Source organism: Pan troglodytes, chromosome 4 (genome assembly GCF_028858775.2).
Source record: "Pan troglodytes isolate AG18354 chromosome 4, NHGRI_mPanTro3-v2.0_pri, whole genome shotgun sequence".
Taxonomy (NCBI): Eukaryota; Metazoa; Chordata; class Mammalia; order Primates; family Hominidae; genus Pan; species Pan troglodytes.
Genome location: NC_072402.2, coordinates 75081183 through 75098085, shown reverse-complemented (window position 1 = coordinate 75098085; position 16903 = coordinate 75081183). Strand labels below are relative to the sequence as shown.

Below are 16903 nucleotides of genomic sequence, written 5' to 3'. Positions count from 1 at the left end.
TTCTATATGATCATATTGTAAGTTTACTTATCCACATTTGTATGGTTGGATATAGCTTCCTAATTTTTTTGCTAAATCTTTATCACATAGATAGGTTGTGTATTGATAGAAGGAGATGGAGAATAGTGAAGGCAGCATTATGGGAGAGTATGGGACATAGCTGAAGATTTTCCTACAGACCTATTTGTGGGGAGAGAAAAGAAATAGCATGGTAAGTAGTTTGGAGCCATGTTACAGAGGGTCTTAAATATCACATAAGGAAAAGAAATACTAATAGCATGGTTAAGTAGATGGGAACTATGCTACAGAGGGCCTTTAGGCAGGTGAATCTAACAGTGCTATATTTAGCTATTCATTCAGTCACTCGACTACTGTATATTGAGCATCTACTATTAGCTAACATTATGCTAGGTGCTGGGTGTAAACTGTAAACATCATAGACAGAATCCTTTTCCTGAAAGACTTTACAACCCAGTGTATAGGATAGTGGAAATGAAGAGAGAGGCAAGAGATGTGGCACAGCTTTCCCCTCAATTTAACTAGTCCCTGTCCTTTTACCCTGGGGAACTCATTCAGATTCTCTTTAAGGAAACTTTACTGTTGTATCTAAACTACTCTCATTTGTATAACTTTAAAAAATCAAAGCACATGTACATGTAATTCTCTATTTATGATACACATGGCAAATGTGGATATGTATAAAATATGTATTTTGGTCCATCAATTCTAACCTGCTACTTGAGTTCAGAGATGATTCCCAATTAAAATTCTATATATTCTTTATTTTAAACAATGGTTCTCATCCCAGTAGTGTATCTGAATCCCCTGGGAAAGTTTTCAAATGATAATTGCTCCACTTAGGAGTTCTTACATCCACTCTTGCATCTTTGGGATGGTATATCCAAGTCTCTGAGGTGGAGTTAGGGGAGAAGAGGGGAAAAAGGGAGAGTGTAGCTTGAAAATTCTTCACAGGTGATAAAATAGGTGAGCCCATAATTACTCAACTGAGTAATTACCCAGTTGATATTTGCTCCCTTAGAAGTATAAAACTAAGTCTATTTCAGTCAAAGCCATTTTGGTGATAATTCTTAATTTCCTTTCCATCATACACACACACACACACACACACACACACACACACACACACAGTGTGTGTGTGTATGTATATGTATATGTGTATATATACACACACACACACACACACACACACACACACTAGCTTTTGGATAACTTAATTGGTCAATACCACATGTATGCTGTATTCCATCGTTTTCCTTCCTGGATGTATACAATATGGCAGATGGAAGTCTATTCAGCAAAGAGTCCTCAGGGTGTTACAAGGTGCTTCTGCTAGCTGCATAACCCGCTGGATTAGATGGAATTAATACAGGTTAATGTTTTCTTATTGTTTGAAGATTGTGGAGATATGTAACCTTTTTTTAAAGACTAAAAGCAGGCCAGGTGCAGTGGCCCACACCTGTAATCCCAGCACTTTGGGAGGCCGAGGCAGGTGGATCACTTGAGGCCAGGAGTTTGAGACCAGCCTGGAAAACATGATGAAACCCTGTCTCTACTAAAAATACAAAAATTAGCTGGATGTAGTGGCGCATGTCTGTAGTCCCAGCTACTCGGGAGGCTGAGGCAGGAGAATCACTTGAACCTGGAGGCTGAGGTTACAGTGAGCTGAGATCATGCCACTGCACTCCAGCCTGAGTGACAGAGGAAGACTCTGTCTCAAAAAAAATCAAAAAACAAAAACAAAAACAAAAAAAAACCAGACTAAAAGCAATAAAGTAACATTCCAAAGGTGAGCCTTACAAGAAAGTTCTCCCAGTACAAGCAGGTCCTGAGTCCAGCCAATTGTGGATTAGTGCACCTGCCAAAAGTTGGGTTTCAGAGGAAGCTTCGCTGTAAAAATGGGGATTTTTACTGAACTCTTTACTCTCCTCACTTGCACCTGATTCTCATTCCTTATTGGACCCAAGGGGTTGAGGCAGGTCTCAGCTGTGGGCACTGGGGAGAAAGAACAGCGAAAACATTATGTATATAAGTTTGGCTTTTCTGTTCAGGAATTCGTCCTATAGAAATATTAAAAAGGGATTTTTAAAAATTTATTTTTAAGATACATATGGAATACTTCACAAATTTGCATGTCATGCTTGTGCAGGGGCTATGCTAATCTTCTCTGTATCGTTCCAGTCTTAGTATATGTGCTGCCAAAGCGAACACAAAAAGTGATTCCTTAAAAATACTCATTATTCTTTAAATAGCTTGGCAAAGCTGTACTCCCCAGCAAAGTGAAGAATGATAGCTATAGGTAGAATTACACTGGAGAGAAGGGAATCACATGGCTCACCCTTATTAATGTTAATGGATAGCTTTACCCATACACCAGTGGGAAAAGGAATCTGTTGTGGATTGAACTGTTTTCAGTCCTGATAGTTGTTAAATTAAACTCTTCTCAAGAAGTAACGTATGCTCAAATACACCACAGGGGAACTACCATCTGCTCTAATATCATACTTTAGAGTAGATTCTCCAGGGTTCCTTCTAGCTTGCAGATGCTACATCTATCTGGAAAGTAATTTCCAGAAGCCCAATTCATTATCAAATAGCTTTCAACTGTTCTTGCGACTACCGCTTTTTAAGCTCTCTGAACGGTTAAAAAAGTAAAACATGCTTGTGTGAATCTAGCTTCTTTCTTCCTTTCTTTCTTTCTTCTCTCTTTCTCCCCTTCCCCTTCCCTTTCTTCTTTACAGTTATACATTAAGTTTAGCAGACTCTAAACTGGGAGCGAGTTCTTTTTGCACAATTCACTTTTCTGTCTTTTTTTCCCCTCATTCCTCTGTCAGGTGACGATTCATTAAAATTATGGGACATCCGACAATTTAATAAACCACTTTTTTCAGCCTCGGGTCTTCCCACCATGTTCCCAATGTAAGTAGCATATTTTAAATATTTGATCAGCATAGAAGAATGGAAAAGAAGTACTTTTACTTTAATGTTAATTTATATCATATGTCTTTTAGATCTTCTGGAAAAGAGACTTGAGTGATCAAAATCTGTTTTTTGAAAAATATGTATTTTTTTTATTTTTCACATTCCTCAGACTTCAAGAACTTTTTTGAAGTTAAAATTATGTATTTGATTTATTCATGTGTTTGTGTGTATTGTATGCACGCACAAGTCTTGGAGTAGTAAAATATATTTTAAGAGATTCAGTTGTTCTTTTAATATTGTACAAATGACAAGGTAGGCCTTTTAAAATTTGTGGTTTTTAAAAATTTGAGCTCTAGTCAGCCAGGCATGGTGGCTCATGCCTGTAATCCCAGCACTTTGGGAGGCCGAGGCGGGCAGATCACGAGGTCAGGAGATTAAGACCATCCTGGCTAACAACGGTGAAACCCCGTCTCTACTAAAAATACAAAAAATTAGCCGTGGTAGCGGGCGCCTGTAGTCCCAGCTACTCGGGAGGCTGAGGCAGGAGAATGGTGTGAACCTGGGAGGCGGAGCTTACAGTGAGCCAAGATTGCGCCACTGCACTCCAGCCTGGGGGACAGAGCCAGACTCCATCTCAAAAAAAAAAAAAAAATTGAGCTCTAATACCTTCAAGGCAGTTTTTAATATTACTGAGCATTTATAGTACAGCTTATTTTCTCATTTTTTAAATCATTCAAATCAATAATTCAGCATCCTTCACTTGTTCAGACTGTCTTGCTGTGGGTAGCTGAACGCTGTTATCTCCAATCTACTAAATTGGCACCTGAAACTTTTAAAGGTTTTTTTGAAGCAGCTGAGGCAAAACTTGACCTCTAAGTCCTATAGTTGGTGCTTAGGCAAATTGTTCTATTTTGGTAGAAATGAAATAATGATCAACAGAGAAGAGCATGAAGATAATGGAAGTGTCAAGGGAAGGAAGCTGTATGAAAGCTGTATGATAATGCAGTACTAACTCTAACATGTCTGCTGCCCATGGCATTTTATGTTAAAACAAACAAACATGAGTTTATAGCTGATGATAATTTTTTGAGCTATTATACCTGCTACAAGTAATGCTAACTATATAACTTCTGATGGTAATTTTTTGAGCTATTATACCTGCTGCAAGTAATGCTAACTATATAACTTCTTTGGGTCATGTCTTAGATTAGTCACAATCAGATGGCCAGACTGCTAACAACAAAAGCCTTGGAATCATAGCCATCAATTAGGTTCCAGCAATGCAACCTGTGGCTCATTTCATGGTGCTCAACTTGATATAACTCAAATTATTTGGGGGTAATGGTAGTGGTGTTAGTGAAAATAGTTTTTAAAGTGGCCAAAATAATCATTACTTAGACATTAGTCATATATATATCTGTCCGTAGACACTCTTAATGTCTATATTGAGTTTTTTAATACTTCCTTTACATTAAAAAAATTACAATGTAGAAGTTAAAAAGCACAGATTCTGGAGTCTGACTACCTAAGTTTGAATCCCAGCTGTGCTACTTACTTTTGTGGCCGTGTGCAAGATGTAATTAAATTATTTTCCCCTCATCAGTAAAATGTGGATAATAACTACCACATAGGATTATTGTGACGATTAAACAAATTAATATAAGTGCTTGACTCATAAGCCCTATATAGGAGTTACAGAGATGTTTATATTTTATTTAATTCACTAATGATTGCTGGACTGTTGTGGAGGTCATAAGCTTATACTCGTAAACTCTTTTTTTCTGTAGGACTGACTGCTGTTTCAGTCCAGATGATAAGCTCATAGTCACTGGTACATCTATTCAAAGAGGATGTGGCAGTGGCAAACTTGTTTTCTTTGAGCGTAGGACTTTCCAAAGGGTGTATGAAATAGACATCACAGATGCGGTACGTATATTCTTTTCTCCTCAGCCTTGAGAATACCTAAAGTTTGCCTCTTACCCATCTTTTGGGTTTGTTTGTTAAGTAGAATATAAGCCTGGCCCTTAGAGCACGGTGATAGCTGCTTTTCACTCTAGCGTAGGAGTTATCAGTATGTTGTGGATGGCTGAGCTACCCTATCCCTTTCCACAACCCAATATTTCTTATGGACCTACACTTTAGTAGGAATTTCAGCTGGGTTTCCCTCTCTGCCAACCAAATTGAGGAGTGAGGAAGATGATCATCATGTAGGATACAGAAAGGAGCATCCCATAATGGGCATGTTTGTGAGGATCTAGGGATTATCGACAGAAGTGAAAGATTAATAAGTGATGAAGTTTAACATTGTTCCGGAAACCATGAAAACTTTGACAGAACTCTGCTTGTGTGGGTTGTAGTCATTAAAGTCAGGCTCAGCTTGCGCTGAACTTAATTGCTATTTAATTATTTGGAAGTTTAAAACATTTCAGATTTAACTTCAACACCTTAAAAAAACGCATTAGTTTTCTTTACAGATTTATATGAACACTAAAACACCAGCATTCACTCATGCATTCATTCATTTGTTCATGTCCTGAGACTGAGACTGGAGCCACATGTAATACAATAAGAATGAAAATTCCCAGAGGAAAATTTGAATTCCTTTAAGCTGTATATTATTATTTACATGGTAAAGCAAATCATTGTAATTTTCTGAGTATGAAACAGGCCAATTAATGTCTGTGTAAATTTTCTTTGGCTCATTGTCAGATCTTTTAGTAATATCCTATATCTTAAACAGTGCTCTTATGTAGGTTTTTCCAGTTGTTTCGGCTCTTTGTAAACAGTTGAGACATATTATGCACTTACGTGACTCAGACAATTGAACAACTGTTTTTAAATTACCAGCAAAAAACTCCTGTCTCTAATGTTCTAGTATTACTATGAAGTCTTAATTTGTGGGTTCTGAATGTAAAACCACGGTATAGAGTATTATAGGAAAAGCGAAATAACAATGAGATTAATTCTAGATGAGTACTTATGTTTAATAGATTCTAATCTCATGACGTAATTTGAAATGTGCCAGCACTCACAGTGCTTTTTCTGGGTGCATTAGGAGCCAACTAAAACACTAGAATCAAAGAAAACAATTGAATCTATCAACTTTCATCTCAGAAAGTAAAATTATTGTGATTGGTTGTTCCAGAAATAAGCTGTGTTCTACTATGCCTCTAAATGACTGTACATTTCAGTATCACACTTGATGTATTTTTAAATTGTAGCTTAAGTTGAACTGTAAATAAATTAAGGGATGTAGACATATGATTGCACTTTTAAAGACATGCTGGGCTTCTGTAGTTTATAGGAAGAACATACTGTTTGCTGGAAAAATCAGTGTCTCATAATATGATACATTTTTGTTCTCTGTGTTACTTTTATAGGTAGATCTTTTTCTCCGTGGTACTTACCACTGCCTCATACATTGTATATTTGTTTGGTTTCGTCTGTCTTCTTCTACCAGGATGTAAGTCACACAGGGCGGAAACTTTTTGTTCACTGCAGTATCCTCGATGCTTTCAACAGTGCCTGGCACATAAATAGCTCTTAATATTAATTGAATGAGTGAGAGATATACTTGGGAAGTGCAAATAAGGCATATTGTAGATCATGTGTAAATCTTCGGTTAGGTGTGTCTTTGGAGAGTGAGGCAGGAGAGAGATATCTAGAGTTAGAAAGGTAAAACTGGTCTTGTATACAATTAGAAGATGACTATCTTGTGTCTTTTTTTTTTAAAGCAGAGGAAGACACATTCAGATCTAAGTTTTGAAATGGTTAATTCTTGTTGAAATACAAGGTTTAGTTTTATAAGATTTGGTGAGTCTGTGTAGATGAAGCCAGAAATTTATAATTTGGGAGACTGGGTGAATGTTCATTGACGTAAAAATACATAGAGATAAAATAAAGCAGATTTTGGAAGAAAGACAGTGAATTCTGTTCTTGATATGTTGAGCTTGAAATACCTGTAGGACTTCTGTGTAGAGATACTCAGTATGCAGATGGTTTAATAAGTTTGGTGCATAAGAGAAAGAAGAGACAGTTTTGGTAAAAACATTTATAGTGCATAGTTGAAATGTTGATTGCTGATGAGTTTGATTAAGGTAAGGGAATAAAGGATAGAAAAATGAGCCCTAAGAAATGTCATCATTTAAGAGACGGGCAAATGAAACTAAGAAAGGAGAAATTTCATTAAATAAATAGAGCATACAATATTGAATCATCTGAGAAAAGCTGGAAGACAAATTATGAGATCCATTGTAATAGATGGATGAAGAGAGAACTTCAAATAGGAACAAAACCACACACCCCAAAGAGTCCTATTAAATTGTTGATTTAGTGAGGGTGAAGGCTTATTGTTATTGTTAACATCAAACAGCATCATTTTTCTGTTTATATATTAGAATGCTATGTTAAATAAAGGGGCTTTTAACAGTCCGTTTGACCTATTGTCCCAAGTTTTACGTCTTCTTGGAATGTAAAAAAAAAAAAATACATTTCTTGGAATGAATAAAAGGTGGACACTTTGCTAGAAGAGCCAAAAGACACCTCTTTTATAATTTTGTGTTGGAAATACCACACTCCAAGGTAGTAAGGAACTTAACTGTGTTGAATTTTAATTTGCATAAAAGGCAGCATCTCAGATTCTTAATATCAGCAGTTAGTAGTGTACTTGTTTGACTAAGGCACAGACAGTGATGGCATTATGTCTATCCTAGATGTGTTCATTTACTGGACACATATAATTGGTTATGCTCTTCCCACGCCCTCTTCTAAAACAGAATAAACCCCTACATGCTTATATTCTAGGACACCAGGCTCAGTATACATATGTGGAGCCAAACATTGTTTTCAGTCAGAAGATGTTAACAATCTATGCAGTTATTCCTTTTAACTAAAAACTATCTTCACAAAAACATAGCTTCTTAAAAATATAGCAAGGGCATTTTCTATAATTATTTTTGAAACAAAGTTTTTAAAAAACCCAAAACTTGTTTTAATTCTGTTCTCTGCATTGTCATATTCTTTGAAAAATTTCCTTTCTCTGTTCATTGTAGATTCTCAAGTCTGTTTGCTAGGAGATGGTGTATGTTTCTTTAACATTTGCTATTTCACCATACGATGTTTGCACGCATTTTACAATTCTGCTAAAATTTTTAGACATTCCCTTGTAGTCTAATTGCATTTCCTCAAATTATACACTGAAATGATTTGTTTATGTCCCCACCCAAATCTCATCTTGAATTGTAGCTCCTCATATGTTGTGGGAAGGACCTGGTGGGTTGTATTTGAATCATGGGGGCGGGTCTTTTCCGTGCTGTTCTTGTGATAGTGAATACGTCTCATGAGATCTGATGGTTTTATAAATGGGAGTTCCCCTGCACCTGCTCTCTTGCCTGCCACCATGTAAGACATGCCTTTGCCCCTCCTTCACCTTCCACCATGATTGTAAGGCCTCCCCAGCCATGTGGAACTGCGAGTCAATTAAACCTCTTTCCTTTATAAATATCTCAGTCTAGGGTATATGTTTATTAGCAGTGTGAGAACAGAGTAATACACACACACACAGACACACACACACGCACACAGACTCACACTCACACACTCTCTCTCTCTCCCCTCATTTGTTATCTAATTCTTTGTGATTTGAATAGTATGCTTGGCCTCTTTTCTAAGATGAATTCCAGAATATAACTTGAATCTTGAGTTTACAAATTCACTTTTTTTTTTTTTGTAAGACAGCAGTTTATGCTTTTTATGTATTATGTAAAGGGCTTCCATTACTCTGTTTTATACAATAAAAGCACAGGAAAGAAAGAATGGATAAAATACAACTTGGTGATGACATGTCAATTTTTAAAGTTAATTTTATTTAGATGAAATTATTAAATTTTAAGCTTTTCTTAAGAGCCGGTATTTAGGGAAATGTTCTGAAATAACAATATTATTAGCTTGGTAGTTTTTCATCAAATGATAATTTATTGTGAAATGACTAATAGAATTTTCTTTTTAACTAGTATGAACCAAGGGACATGGTTTATGCAATTGTACCAGTATATTACCATTTATATTTTTTAACTTAAGCATGGTTAATCAGGTTGTTTTAACCTGATACTGTTTCATGGTCTCTGTACCTCATTCACTTTTGGCAATAATTTCAGAGATAGCAGGCATTCCCATGGGTAAAGAGGGAAAAGGAGGAAAGGAAAAAAGCCAGAAATTTTACACCTGAGCCTAACTTATTTTCTAATTTATTTGTTTGCTTAGGTACTTTGGTGAGAGACCTCTAGTTTTGTAAATACTGGCTGAACAAAATGAGGATAAGAAAGAATTAAAAAACTAAACCTTTATTTTTGAAAACACTGCTATAACATCTAGCATAACCTAGCATATAGCCTCTGAAGCAACAGAAAAGGAAATATGCTTTGATATTTTCAACTAGTATGCCTTGGACATTTTAAGGTTGATTGAAAAGGCCTGGCATGGCGGCTTATGCCTGTAATCCCAGCACTTTGGGAGGCCAAGGCAGGTGGATCACCTGAGGTCAGGAGTTCAAGACTAGCCTGTCCAACATGATGAACTTTGTCTCTACTGAAACTACAAAAATCAGCCAGGTGTGGTGGTAGGAGTCTGTAATCCCAGCTACTCCATAGGCTGAGGCAGGAGAATAGCTTGAACCTGGGAGGCAGAGGTTGCGGTGAGCTGAGATGGCGCCACTGCACTCCAGCCTGGGCGACAGGGTGAGACTCTGTCTCAAAAAAAGAAAAAAAAAAAAAAAAAAATATATATATATATATATGTATATATAGTTGATTGAAAATCTTAATATTAACATAAGAAATATGATAGTAAAGGTATTTTAAGGAAGAAAAAACCTCATTTTTGATTTCTAGATAATATTTGATTTTCTTTGGGATGTTTTTTAAATAGTAAAGAACAAGGATTATCTTATATTTTTACTTCCTTCTATCATGGCTTGTTTTTCAGAATATCCCTTTCCTGTGAGAAATGAAATGTATAATATGCATACCTCATTCATGTTCTCTAAAAAAGAAAACTGAAAATATTAAGTATCTGGTGCCTTCTGTCAGTTTGAAGTATTATGATGATCATTGTTTTCAAGAGGCTAACTCTACAGTTTGAGAAAGTATATATTGTGGAAATGAAAGTGCTAACATTTTCAAGTTGATTGAAAAGGCCTGGTGTGGTATAAATGTTATATATAACATATAAAATTATACATAACATTTTATATGTTATGTATAATTACACATTACACATGTAACATAATTATGCATAACATAAATTTAAAAAGTATATTCTGGAAATGAATGTGTTAGCACTTTTCATTTCACAAAAAAAGTTTTTGTGTTCTTATTAAGAGAGAATATTGATGTTTTAATTCAGAGAGATTGAAGAGGAAGACTAAATGGATAAAAAGGGCCATGAAATAATAGACCCTTTATGAACCTAGCTATTTATCTTAATTTATAATGTGTAAGGGACATACGGCCATTCAGACTATAGTCAGCCTCCATTATTTGTACTTAGGGAAGGAAGCAGAAAGGTAATTCAAATTAATGGATATTCCAGAAGTCCTCAGAATTGGCTTTGGAATGTATCTTTGTTCTTACATTTGAATGTAGATATAGCCGATCTGGGAATTCACTTCAAACAAATTAATGATACTATGCCCGTGAAAGTTTGATTCTGAAGGAGTTGAGGAACTCATCTGTTCTTTCATTTCATACTGGGAATAGAGTAATTATCTGTTTTACTGATATAAAGTCCCAACTCAGGCAGAATGGCACCTCCTTCTAAGTTTCTAGAAATAAAGGAGTCAAGCATTGTCTCTGCCCAGAGTCATACAAGGAGTAGCATTACACAGGGAGAACTTGAGCTATCAGCACTGCAAATGCTAACTGAAAATAAACTTGAAAGACTACATTTGGCATTTGTCTGCCTTCTAAAATATAGTGAAACCTCCTTAATGTGAAACACAAGGAGATGGAAAAAATGGGCTTTGAATTAACCAGCTTTCCATTATCTGATTTTTATTATGGAGCAATCAGGCAGCTGGTTGACTAGGGAATAGCATTTGCTTTGAATTATGTATTATTTTGAATAACATGATATCAGCTTAATGAAATTTTACTGTAATTCACTTTTTTTTAGGAGGATTAAACAATGCATATCCTAGAGGGAGCCTGAGTAACATATTTGTATTTAATAAAAATATTATATTTGCCCACAGCCAAGTGATAGGACAGTATACCTAACATAGGTGTGTGGAGCACTTGCTCACTGAGAACAGAAAGGTGGAGTTTCAGAGCACTGGTTGTTTCTTGGTCTTCCAAGATGTATGAATATTTGATAGGAAAACTGGGAGCAAGTAGAAAATGATGGAGTTTTAGTGTAAATTTGCCAGTACATGTTTCTTTCTCTGCCCCTATCTTTTTTCCAGGGTCAAGAGCCAACTTCTAGCATGGCTTATTAGGACAGTGTTTTACTGTCAAGAAGTGCAGTGGTCACTCACTACTGCTATCTCTAGGAGTATTTTCTTTAATCACTGAAGAAAAGAGATGCCAGTGGAATATGGTGAAAAACAATGTTGCATTTTTGCTGCCTTCATAATTTGGACTACAAGACCACCTTGAAAAACTTAAACCTTTTTGGGGAATTTCCTAAAGCAAGCAGCATACACATATAATTTAAATGGGAATTTGAATTCAGCTGGGCTCACCTACTAAGCCAGCATCAATAAGACTTGATTAAATTACTTCTTGGTTCTCATTCACCTAGAGGTATCATATTATGAAGGTTCCAGAGCAGTTGTTCTTCAGATTTGAAGAATACAGTTGAATGTTTATTTGTAGGCACATGAGAGTAAAGAGAAAAGATACCTCAGATTTCTTGGTGGTTTAACTGTTAATATCTACGATATCAAATCTTAACATGTTTTTAGGTAGGGAAGATGACAGGAACTAGTTTAGTGCTGATTCCTTTTTATTATTTTAAAAAATTATGATACTGTAAAATTGATCTTTTTAAGAAAGCATACAGTTCTGTGGTTTTTAACACATGTATAGATTCATGTAATCACTATCAACACAATCAGTATACAGAACAGTACCCCCTAAAAGCTCCTTTTTGCTATCCCTCTATAGTCACACACACACCCCCTCTTCCACCCCCAACTCCTAAGCCCTGGCATTCACTGATGTGTTCTCCATAATTATTGTGTTGTGATTTCAAGAATGTCATATAAATCAGCGGTCCCCAACTTTTTTGGCACCAGGGACTGGTTTCGTGGAAGACAATATTTCCACAGACAGGGCCAGGATAAGGGTGAGGCAAGTGAGATGCTTTCCTCAATCACAAAGTTTACAGGGACACTAAGACACTTAGTAATCAAGATAAGTAACATTTTAATGCAACAATATAAAAAATGCAAAAAATCTATGGTGAATAAAATACCAAATTTTAAAATAAAAATGGGATCAGTAACAGTGCTGTGCCAAGCTGTATTACAGCCTAAGGCAAAAGGAAAACTCAGTTGGACTGATCCCGTCTTTATTTAAAATGTTGATGTTTTGTTTGCCATAGATTTTTTGTTTTTATTTATTTATTATTATTGTTATTATTGGTGGAGGCTAGAGTTGGGGAAATGGTAACTCACTTCTGCTTGACTGATACTTTGAATTATGGACTTCTTCCCAAATCCACCTACTACTGTTTACTTTTCAGAGTCCTCAGATAGGTCTCTGAAAAGTATGTAGGTCTCTGAAAAACCCTATGCCTTCTGTCCTGGTTTTTAAACAACATTCAGAGGGAGAGACTGAATGGAGTATGTTTCTACTGTCTACAATGGTGATGGAAAAAACAAAATGAAACAGTACAGATTATAGCAAATGTGCTTAGGAGGAAGCTTCTAAGTTAGCTGCACATTTGGAGGGACATTCATATGGTAGGAAATAAAATAATGTCATTGATCCTAGAATGAGTCACCCCTCTTACTTGGGCAGTATGTTCCCTTGACATAACTGTGCCACAAGGCAGAGCTACTGGCTTTTGCTTAATTAGCTGCCATTGGTATTAAGCATACTTGGCCCAGTTTCTCAATATTATTTTCCAGAGCTCATTCCTCTTGCCTACCTGCACACTACGACGTAACTCTCCTGTATAAAAATTAGACTTAACAGATTTTACAACTTCCCTAAAGAGTTCATTTCTGTGTATGAAATCCCTTACCGTCAGATCATTTTTTTCTTTATTTTTAGCCTCACATTCTCATGTTTAGAGCCTACATCCTTTGCTCTGGTCCTCATGGAGTTGGAGAACAGCTGGTTAACATCCTCTGTTTCCTTGAAGATTATAAAGTTACTGTTCAGTCTTGTCTTTGTCTGAGGGAACCAAGCTTAGTCTTTTGTTCTTTTTGTTTGTTAACATTTCCTTGTGGATCTTGTTTTCTCCACACCTCTGTTGTCTTTGATACTCTCTTCTCAGCCATTTCTAAACTCTCCAGTGACCAAATTGGAGTAAGGGTCTCCTCAGGGCTGATGGTGTCATGTGGGTGGTAAGGGCATCATCATATTACTAATGTTTATTAATGTAATACATGGCACATAGTAGATGCTTGGTGAAAATGTATTTATTAATTTTGCTTTACCTTTTATTACATTTTATTCTCTTATATTCTTGTTGGGACTAACTGTAATGGCCTATTCCTTACCACCTTCTCAAGTTTTTATTTTTTTGGTTAATAGTTTTTAAAAATCAATTTGGAATTTCAGTGCATATATTTTCTTTCTTTTTTTTTTTTTTTCTTGAGACGGAGTCTCACTCGGTCACACAGGCTGGAGTGCAGTGGCACGATCTCGGCTCACTGCAACCTCTGCCACCTGGATTCAAGCGATTCTCCTGCCTCAGCCTTCCGAGTAGCTGGGATTACAGGCACCTGCCACCGCGCCTGGCTAATTTTTGTAGTTTTAGTAGAGACGGAGTATCACCATGTTGGCCAGGCTGGTCTTGAACTCCTGACCTTGTGATCCACCCGCCTCGGCCTCCCAAAGTGTTGGGATTACAGGCGAGAGCCACCGCACCCGGCCACATTTTCTTTTAGGATTGATAAAAGAAGTATACATTTATTTTAATTGTCTACTTCTTTAAAACTTTAGATGATCCTTTTTTCAGATTCATTGCAAATAGCCAGGTTTTGGGTTCATTAGAGGAAACACAGATTTACTGCAGATGCTTAAAATACTGGTAATTTAAACTCTAGTGAATATAATTTGTTTTGGTTGTTACACTGTTAATGAATATGATATGTTTCCTGGATCTATTTTGTAAAATATACTCTGTGCTTTGAAGCAAAAGTTATTTGTTTGAATTTGACACTTTATTTTATCAGAAGTCTAATCATTACTCTTCATTAGAATAGGGGACAAATACTGATGTGATATAGTACTTATCACTTTGTTTTTCTCATCTTTATTATCTCTTTTAAAAAAAATCTTTTTAATTTTATTTTTATTTTTTGAAACATAGTCTTTCTCTGTTGCCTAGGCTGGAGTGCAGTGGTGTGATCTCAGCTCACTGCAACCTCCACCTCCTGGGTTCGAGTGATTCTTGTGCCTCAGCCTCTCTAATAGCTGGGATTACAAGCGTGCACTACCATGCCCAGCCAATTTTTTTTTTCTTAGTAGAAACAGGGTTGCACCACGTTGGCCAGGCTGGTCTCGAACCCCCAATCTCAGGTGATCTACCCAGCTCAGTCTCCCAAGGCGATGAGTGAGCCATCGCGCCTGGCCTCATTCTCTCTTAAAATAATAACTTTATAAATTTTTTGTAACTAGCAGATTCTTGATTCAGATGCAGTTTTTTAGATTCTCTATTCTATGTTCTCTTCTTTGAAATAACGTTTACTGTAGGAATCCAGATTCAAACCCTGCAGCGAAGTGTCTTTTCCTATGACCACCTATTTAACAGTGATCTCATTTGGGAAGTTACAGTGTGAGATGAAGGGCCAATCACGTGCTGCCTTAGACTTCGCGAGCAAAAGAATGAGGACCAAAAGGAGGGCTTATCCAGTTTAATAGTTTATCCATTTCCTAGTATCATTTAACCCCATTACAAGCTATATTAAAAAACATCCACTCCTTAGTAGTGCCAGCATTTGCAAATGAAGATTTTTCTGCTTCTATTTCTAGTCCTTTGAAACAATAGAAATAGTCAGTGTATCCCTTTTGATTAAACAGGAACTTTTTTCCCCTTCTCTACACAAAAGTTTGATATTTTATTTAATAAGTATTTAAATTTATTTAATAGGTATTTAAACTTGTGTAGACATGATTGCCATGAATGGCAAAGCTAGATAAGGAATCAGCCACTAGGTAGTACTTAATTTTATTATTATATTGTTATATTTACTTATTATTATTAGGTAATACTTATTCACTGGGGAGAAACATACTTCCTCTATAAAATATAAAAAAGAGAACTTGATTTGTAGATGTTTAAAAATGTTCAGAATGATACTATTCTTTTCATAATGTGTAAACAAATAATACAGTAATGACTAGAGCTCCATTGTCTAACCCTAGCACCGTATCACATCCCACTGATGGACCAAGTGAAGGACTTTATGTCTTGTAGGATTTTCTGACAGTTTTTCTCCCTCAGCCTGAATCTGATGAATGATGTTTGGTAACAAGTTTTCCAGCTGTTCTATCAGAATTCTGGCCAAACTTTCACAATTATATATAGTGTGGGGAAGAACAAGTTCTATAATTAAAATGTATCCCGGGATAGTATTTTTCCTTTTTGGAAATGATAGATAGTGGTCTTGTAGGAGGATGGGTTGTGAGACCCCCAAAGGACTAAATAAAAGAGTATGATATTTAAAACATCTTTACCTGTACTATAGTAAGATAAATAATATTTTACATATCCTGCGTAGTTCGTCTATACAGGAAGATTCAGCTTTTCCTGTGTTTTCTTGGTTTTACATACTTAATGATTTCCAAGATCTGATTACATATATTTCTTATCTAGCAGTTAGAGATTTAAAAAGTTTCATGCATTACTGTTTTATTTATATAAACATAGGATTGATGGTCATTATCTTTATGCCTATCTCTGTTGATAAATGAAGAAATGTAAAGGAGCCCAGGTCTGTGTAGACCAAACATAGAAAAACCATGTGGAGTTTGGTTTACACTGTGGGTCTTAAATGAAGAGAAATAGCCATATAGTGCTTCCCATGCCTTCTCACAACCTGGTCTCCATAATAAATGATAATATGTCATATAAACAGATAAGGCTCCTCTTCTCTAGAAATGACTAGCCTGAGGCCCCAGTGCCCCAGGCTCCTCTTAGGCATGAGGGGCTCCATATCTTGACACACCTACCATATCTTGGTATCCCATTCTGTGCCCACCAGTGGGAAGCTCTGCTGCATCTAAGTGGATCCCATGAGGTGGGACCTCTGGGGTCATTTGCCTTGTAGGACGACCACCCACCTGGGTCACTCACCCTGTGGACTCCTGTTCCCAGTCTCCTGTTTGTTTCCTACTCACAGACTATCATTAATAAGAATAATTACCAGACTTTTTTCAGTCTTTACTTATGCCTTCTTTGCCTTCACAAATTCTTCTCAAGTAACAGGGTTGGAGCAAACTTTTACTGTTTTGAATTAGATGAACAAAATTGTATTTAATTTAACTTCCCAAGAGACCTTCCATTTTCTCTGAGAACTTTTTCTCATGATGAAATTCTTTAAGCAGGTTTATTATCAGATACAGATGGGATTCATTTAGTGCCAAGGATGACTACCAGGTTCCAGATTTTTGCTGCTTTAGTGGTTACCTTTATTTTATAGCACAGACTGTAAATGAGTTATTTTAGTAAAAGCATTTTTCATGAGTTTTCTGGGAATTAATTTGATAATTAGATGCCAGTTTTTAAAATG

The 16903-nt window shown here is 36.2% G+C and overlaps 1 protein-coding gene and 1 non-coding gene across 3 annotated transcripts in view; one reads left to right on the top strand and one right to left on the bottom strand.

Moving 5' to 3' along the window:
* Positions 1–16903, top strand: part of WDR70 (WD repeat domain 70) — a 365950-nt gene that overhangs the window by 311459 nt on the left and 37588 nt on the right. For both annotated transcript variants that reach the window (XM_054684042.2, NM_001280169.1), the window contains 2 exon segments: positions 2853–2937; positions 4728–4866. In XM_054684042.2, coding sequence (XP_054540017.1) covers positions 2853–2937; positions 4728–4866 — 224 coding nt within the window.
* On the bottom strand, positions 2123–2229 carry LOC112209263 (U6 spliceosomal RNA). The gene has a single exon (XR_002944016.1). It is a non-coding gene; the product is annotated as a U6 spliceosomal RNA (small nuclear RNA).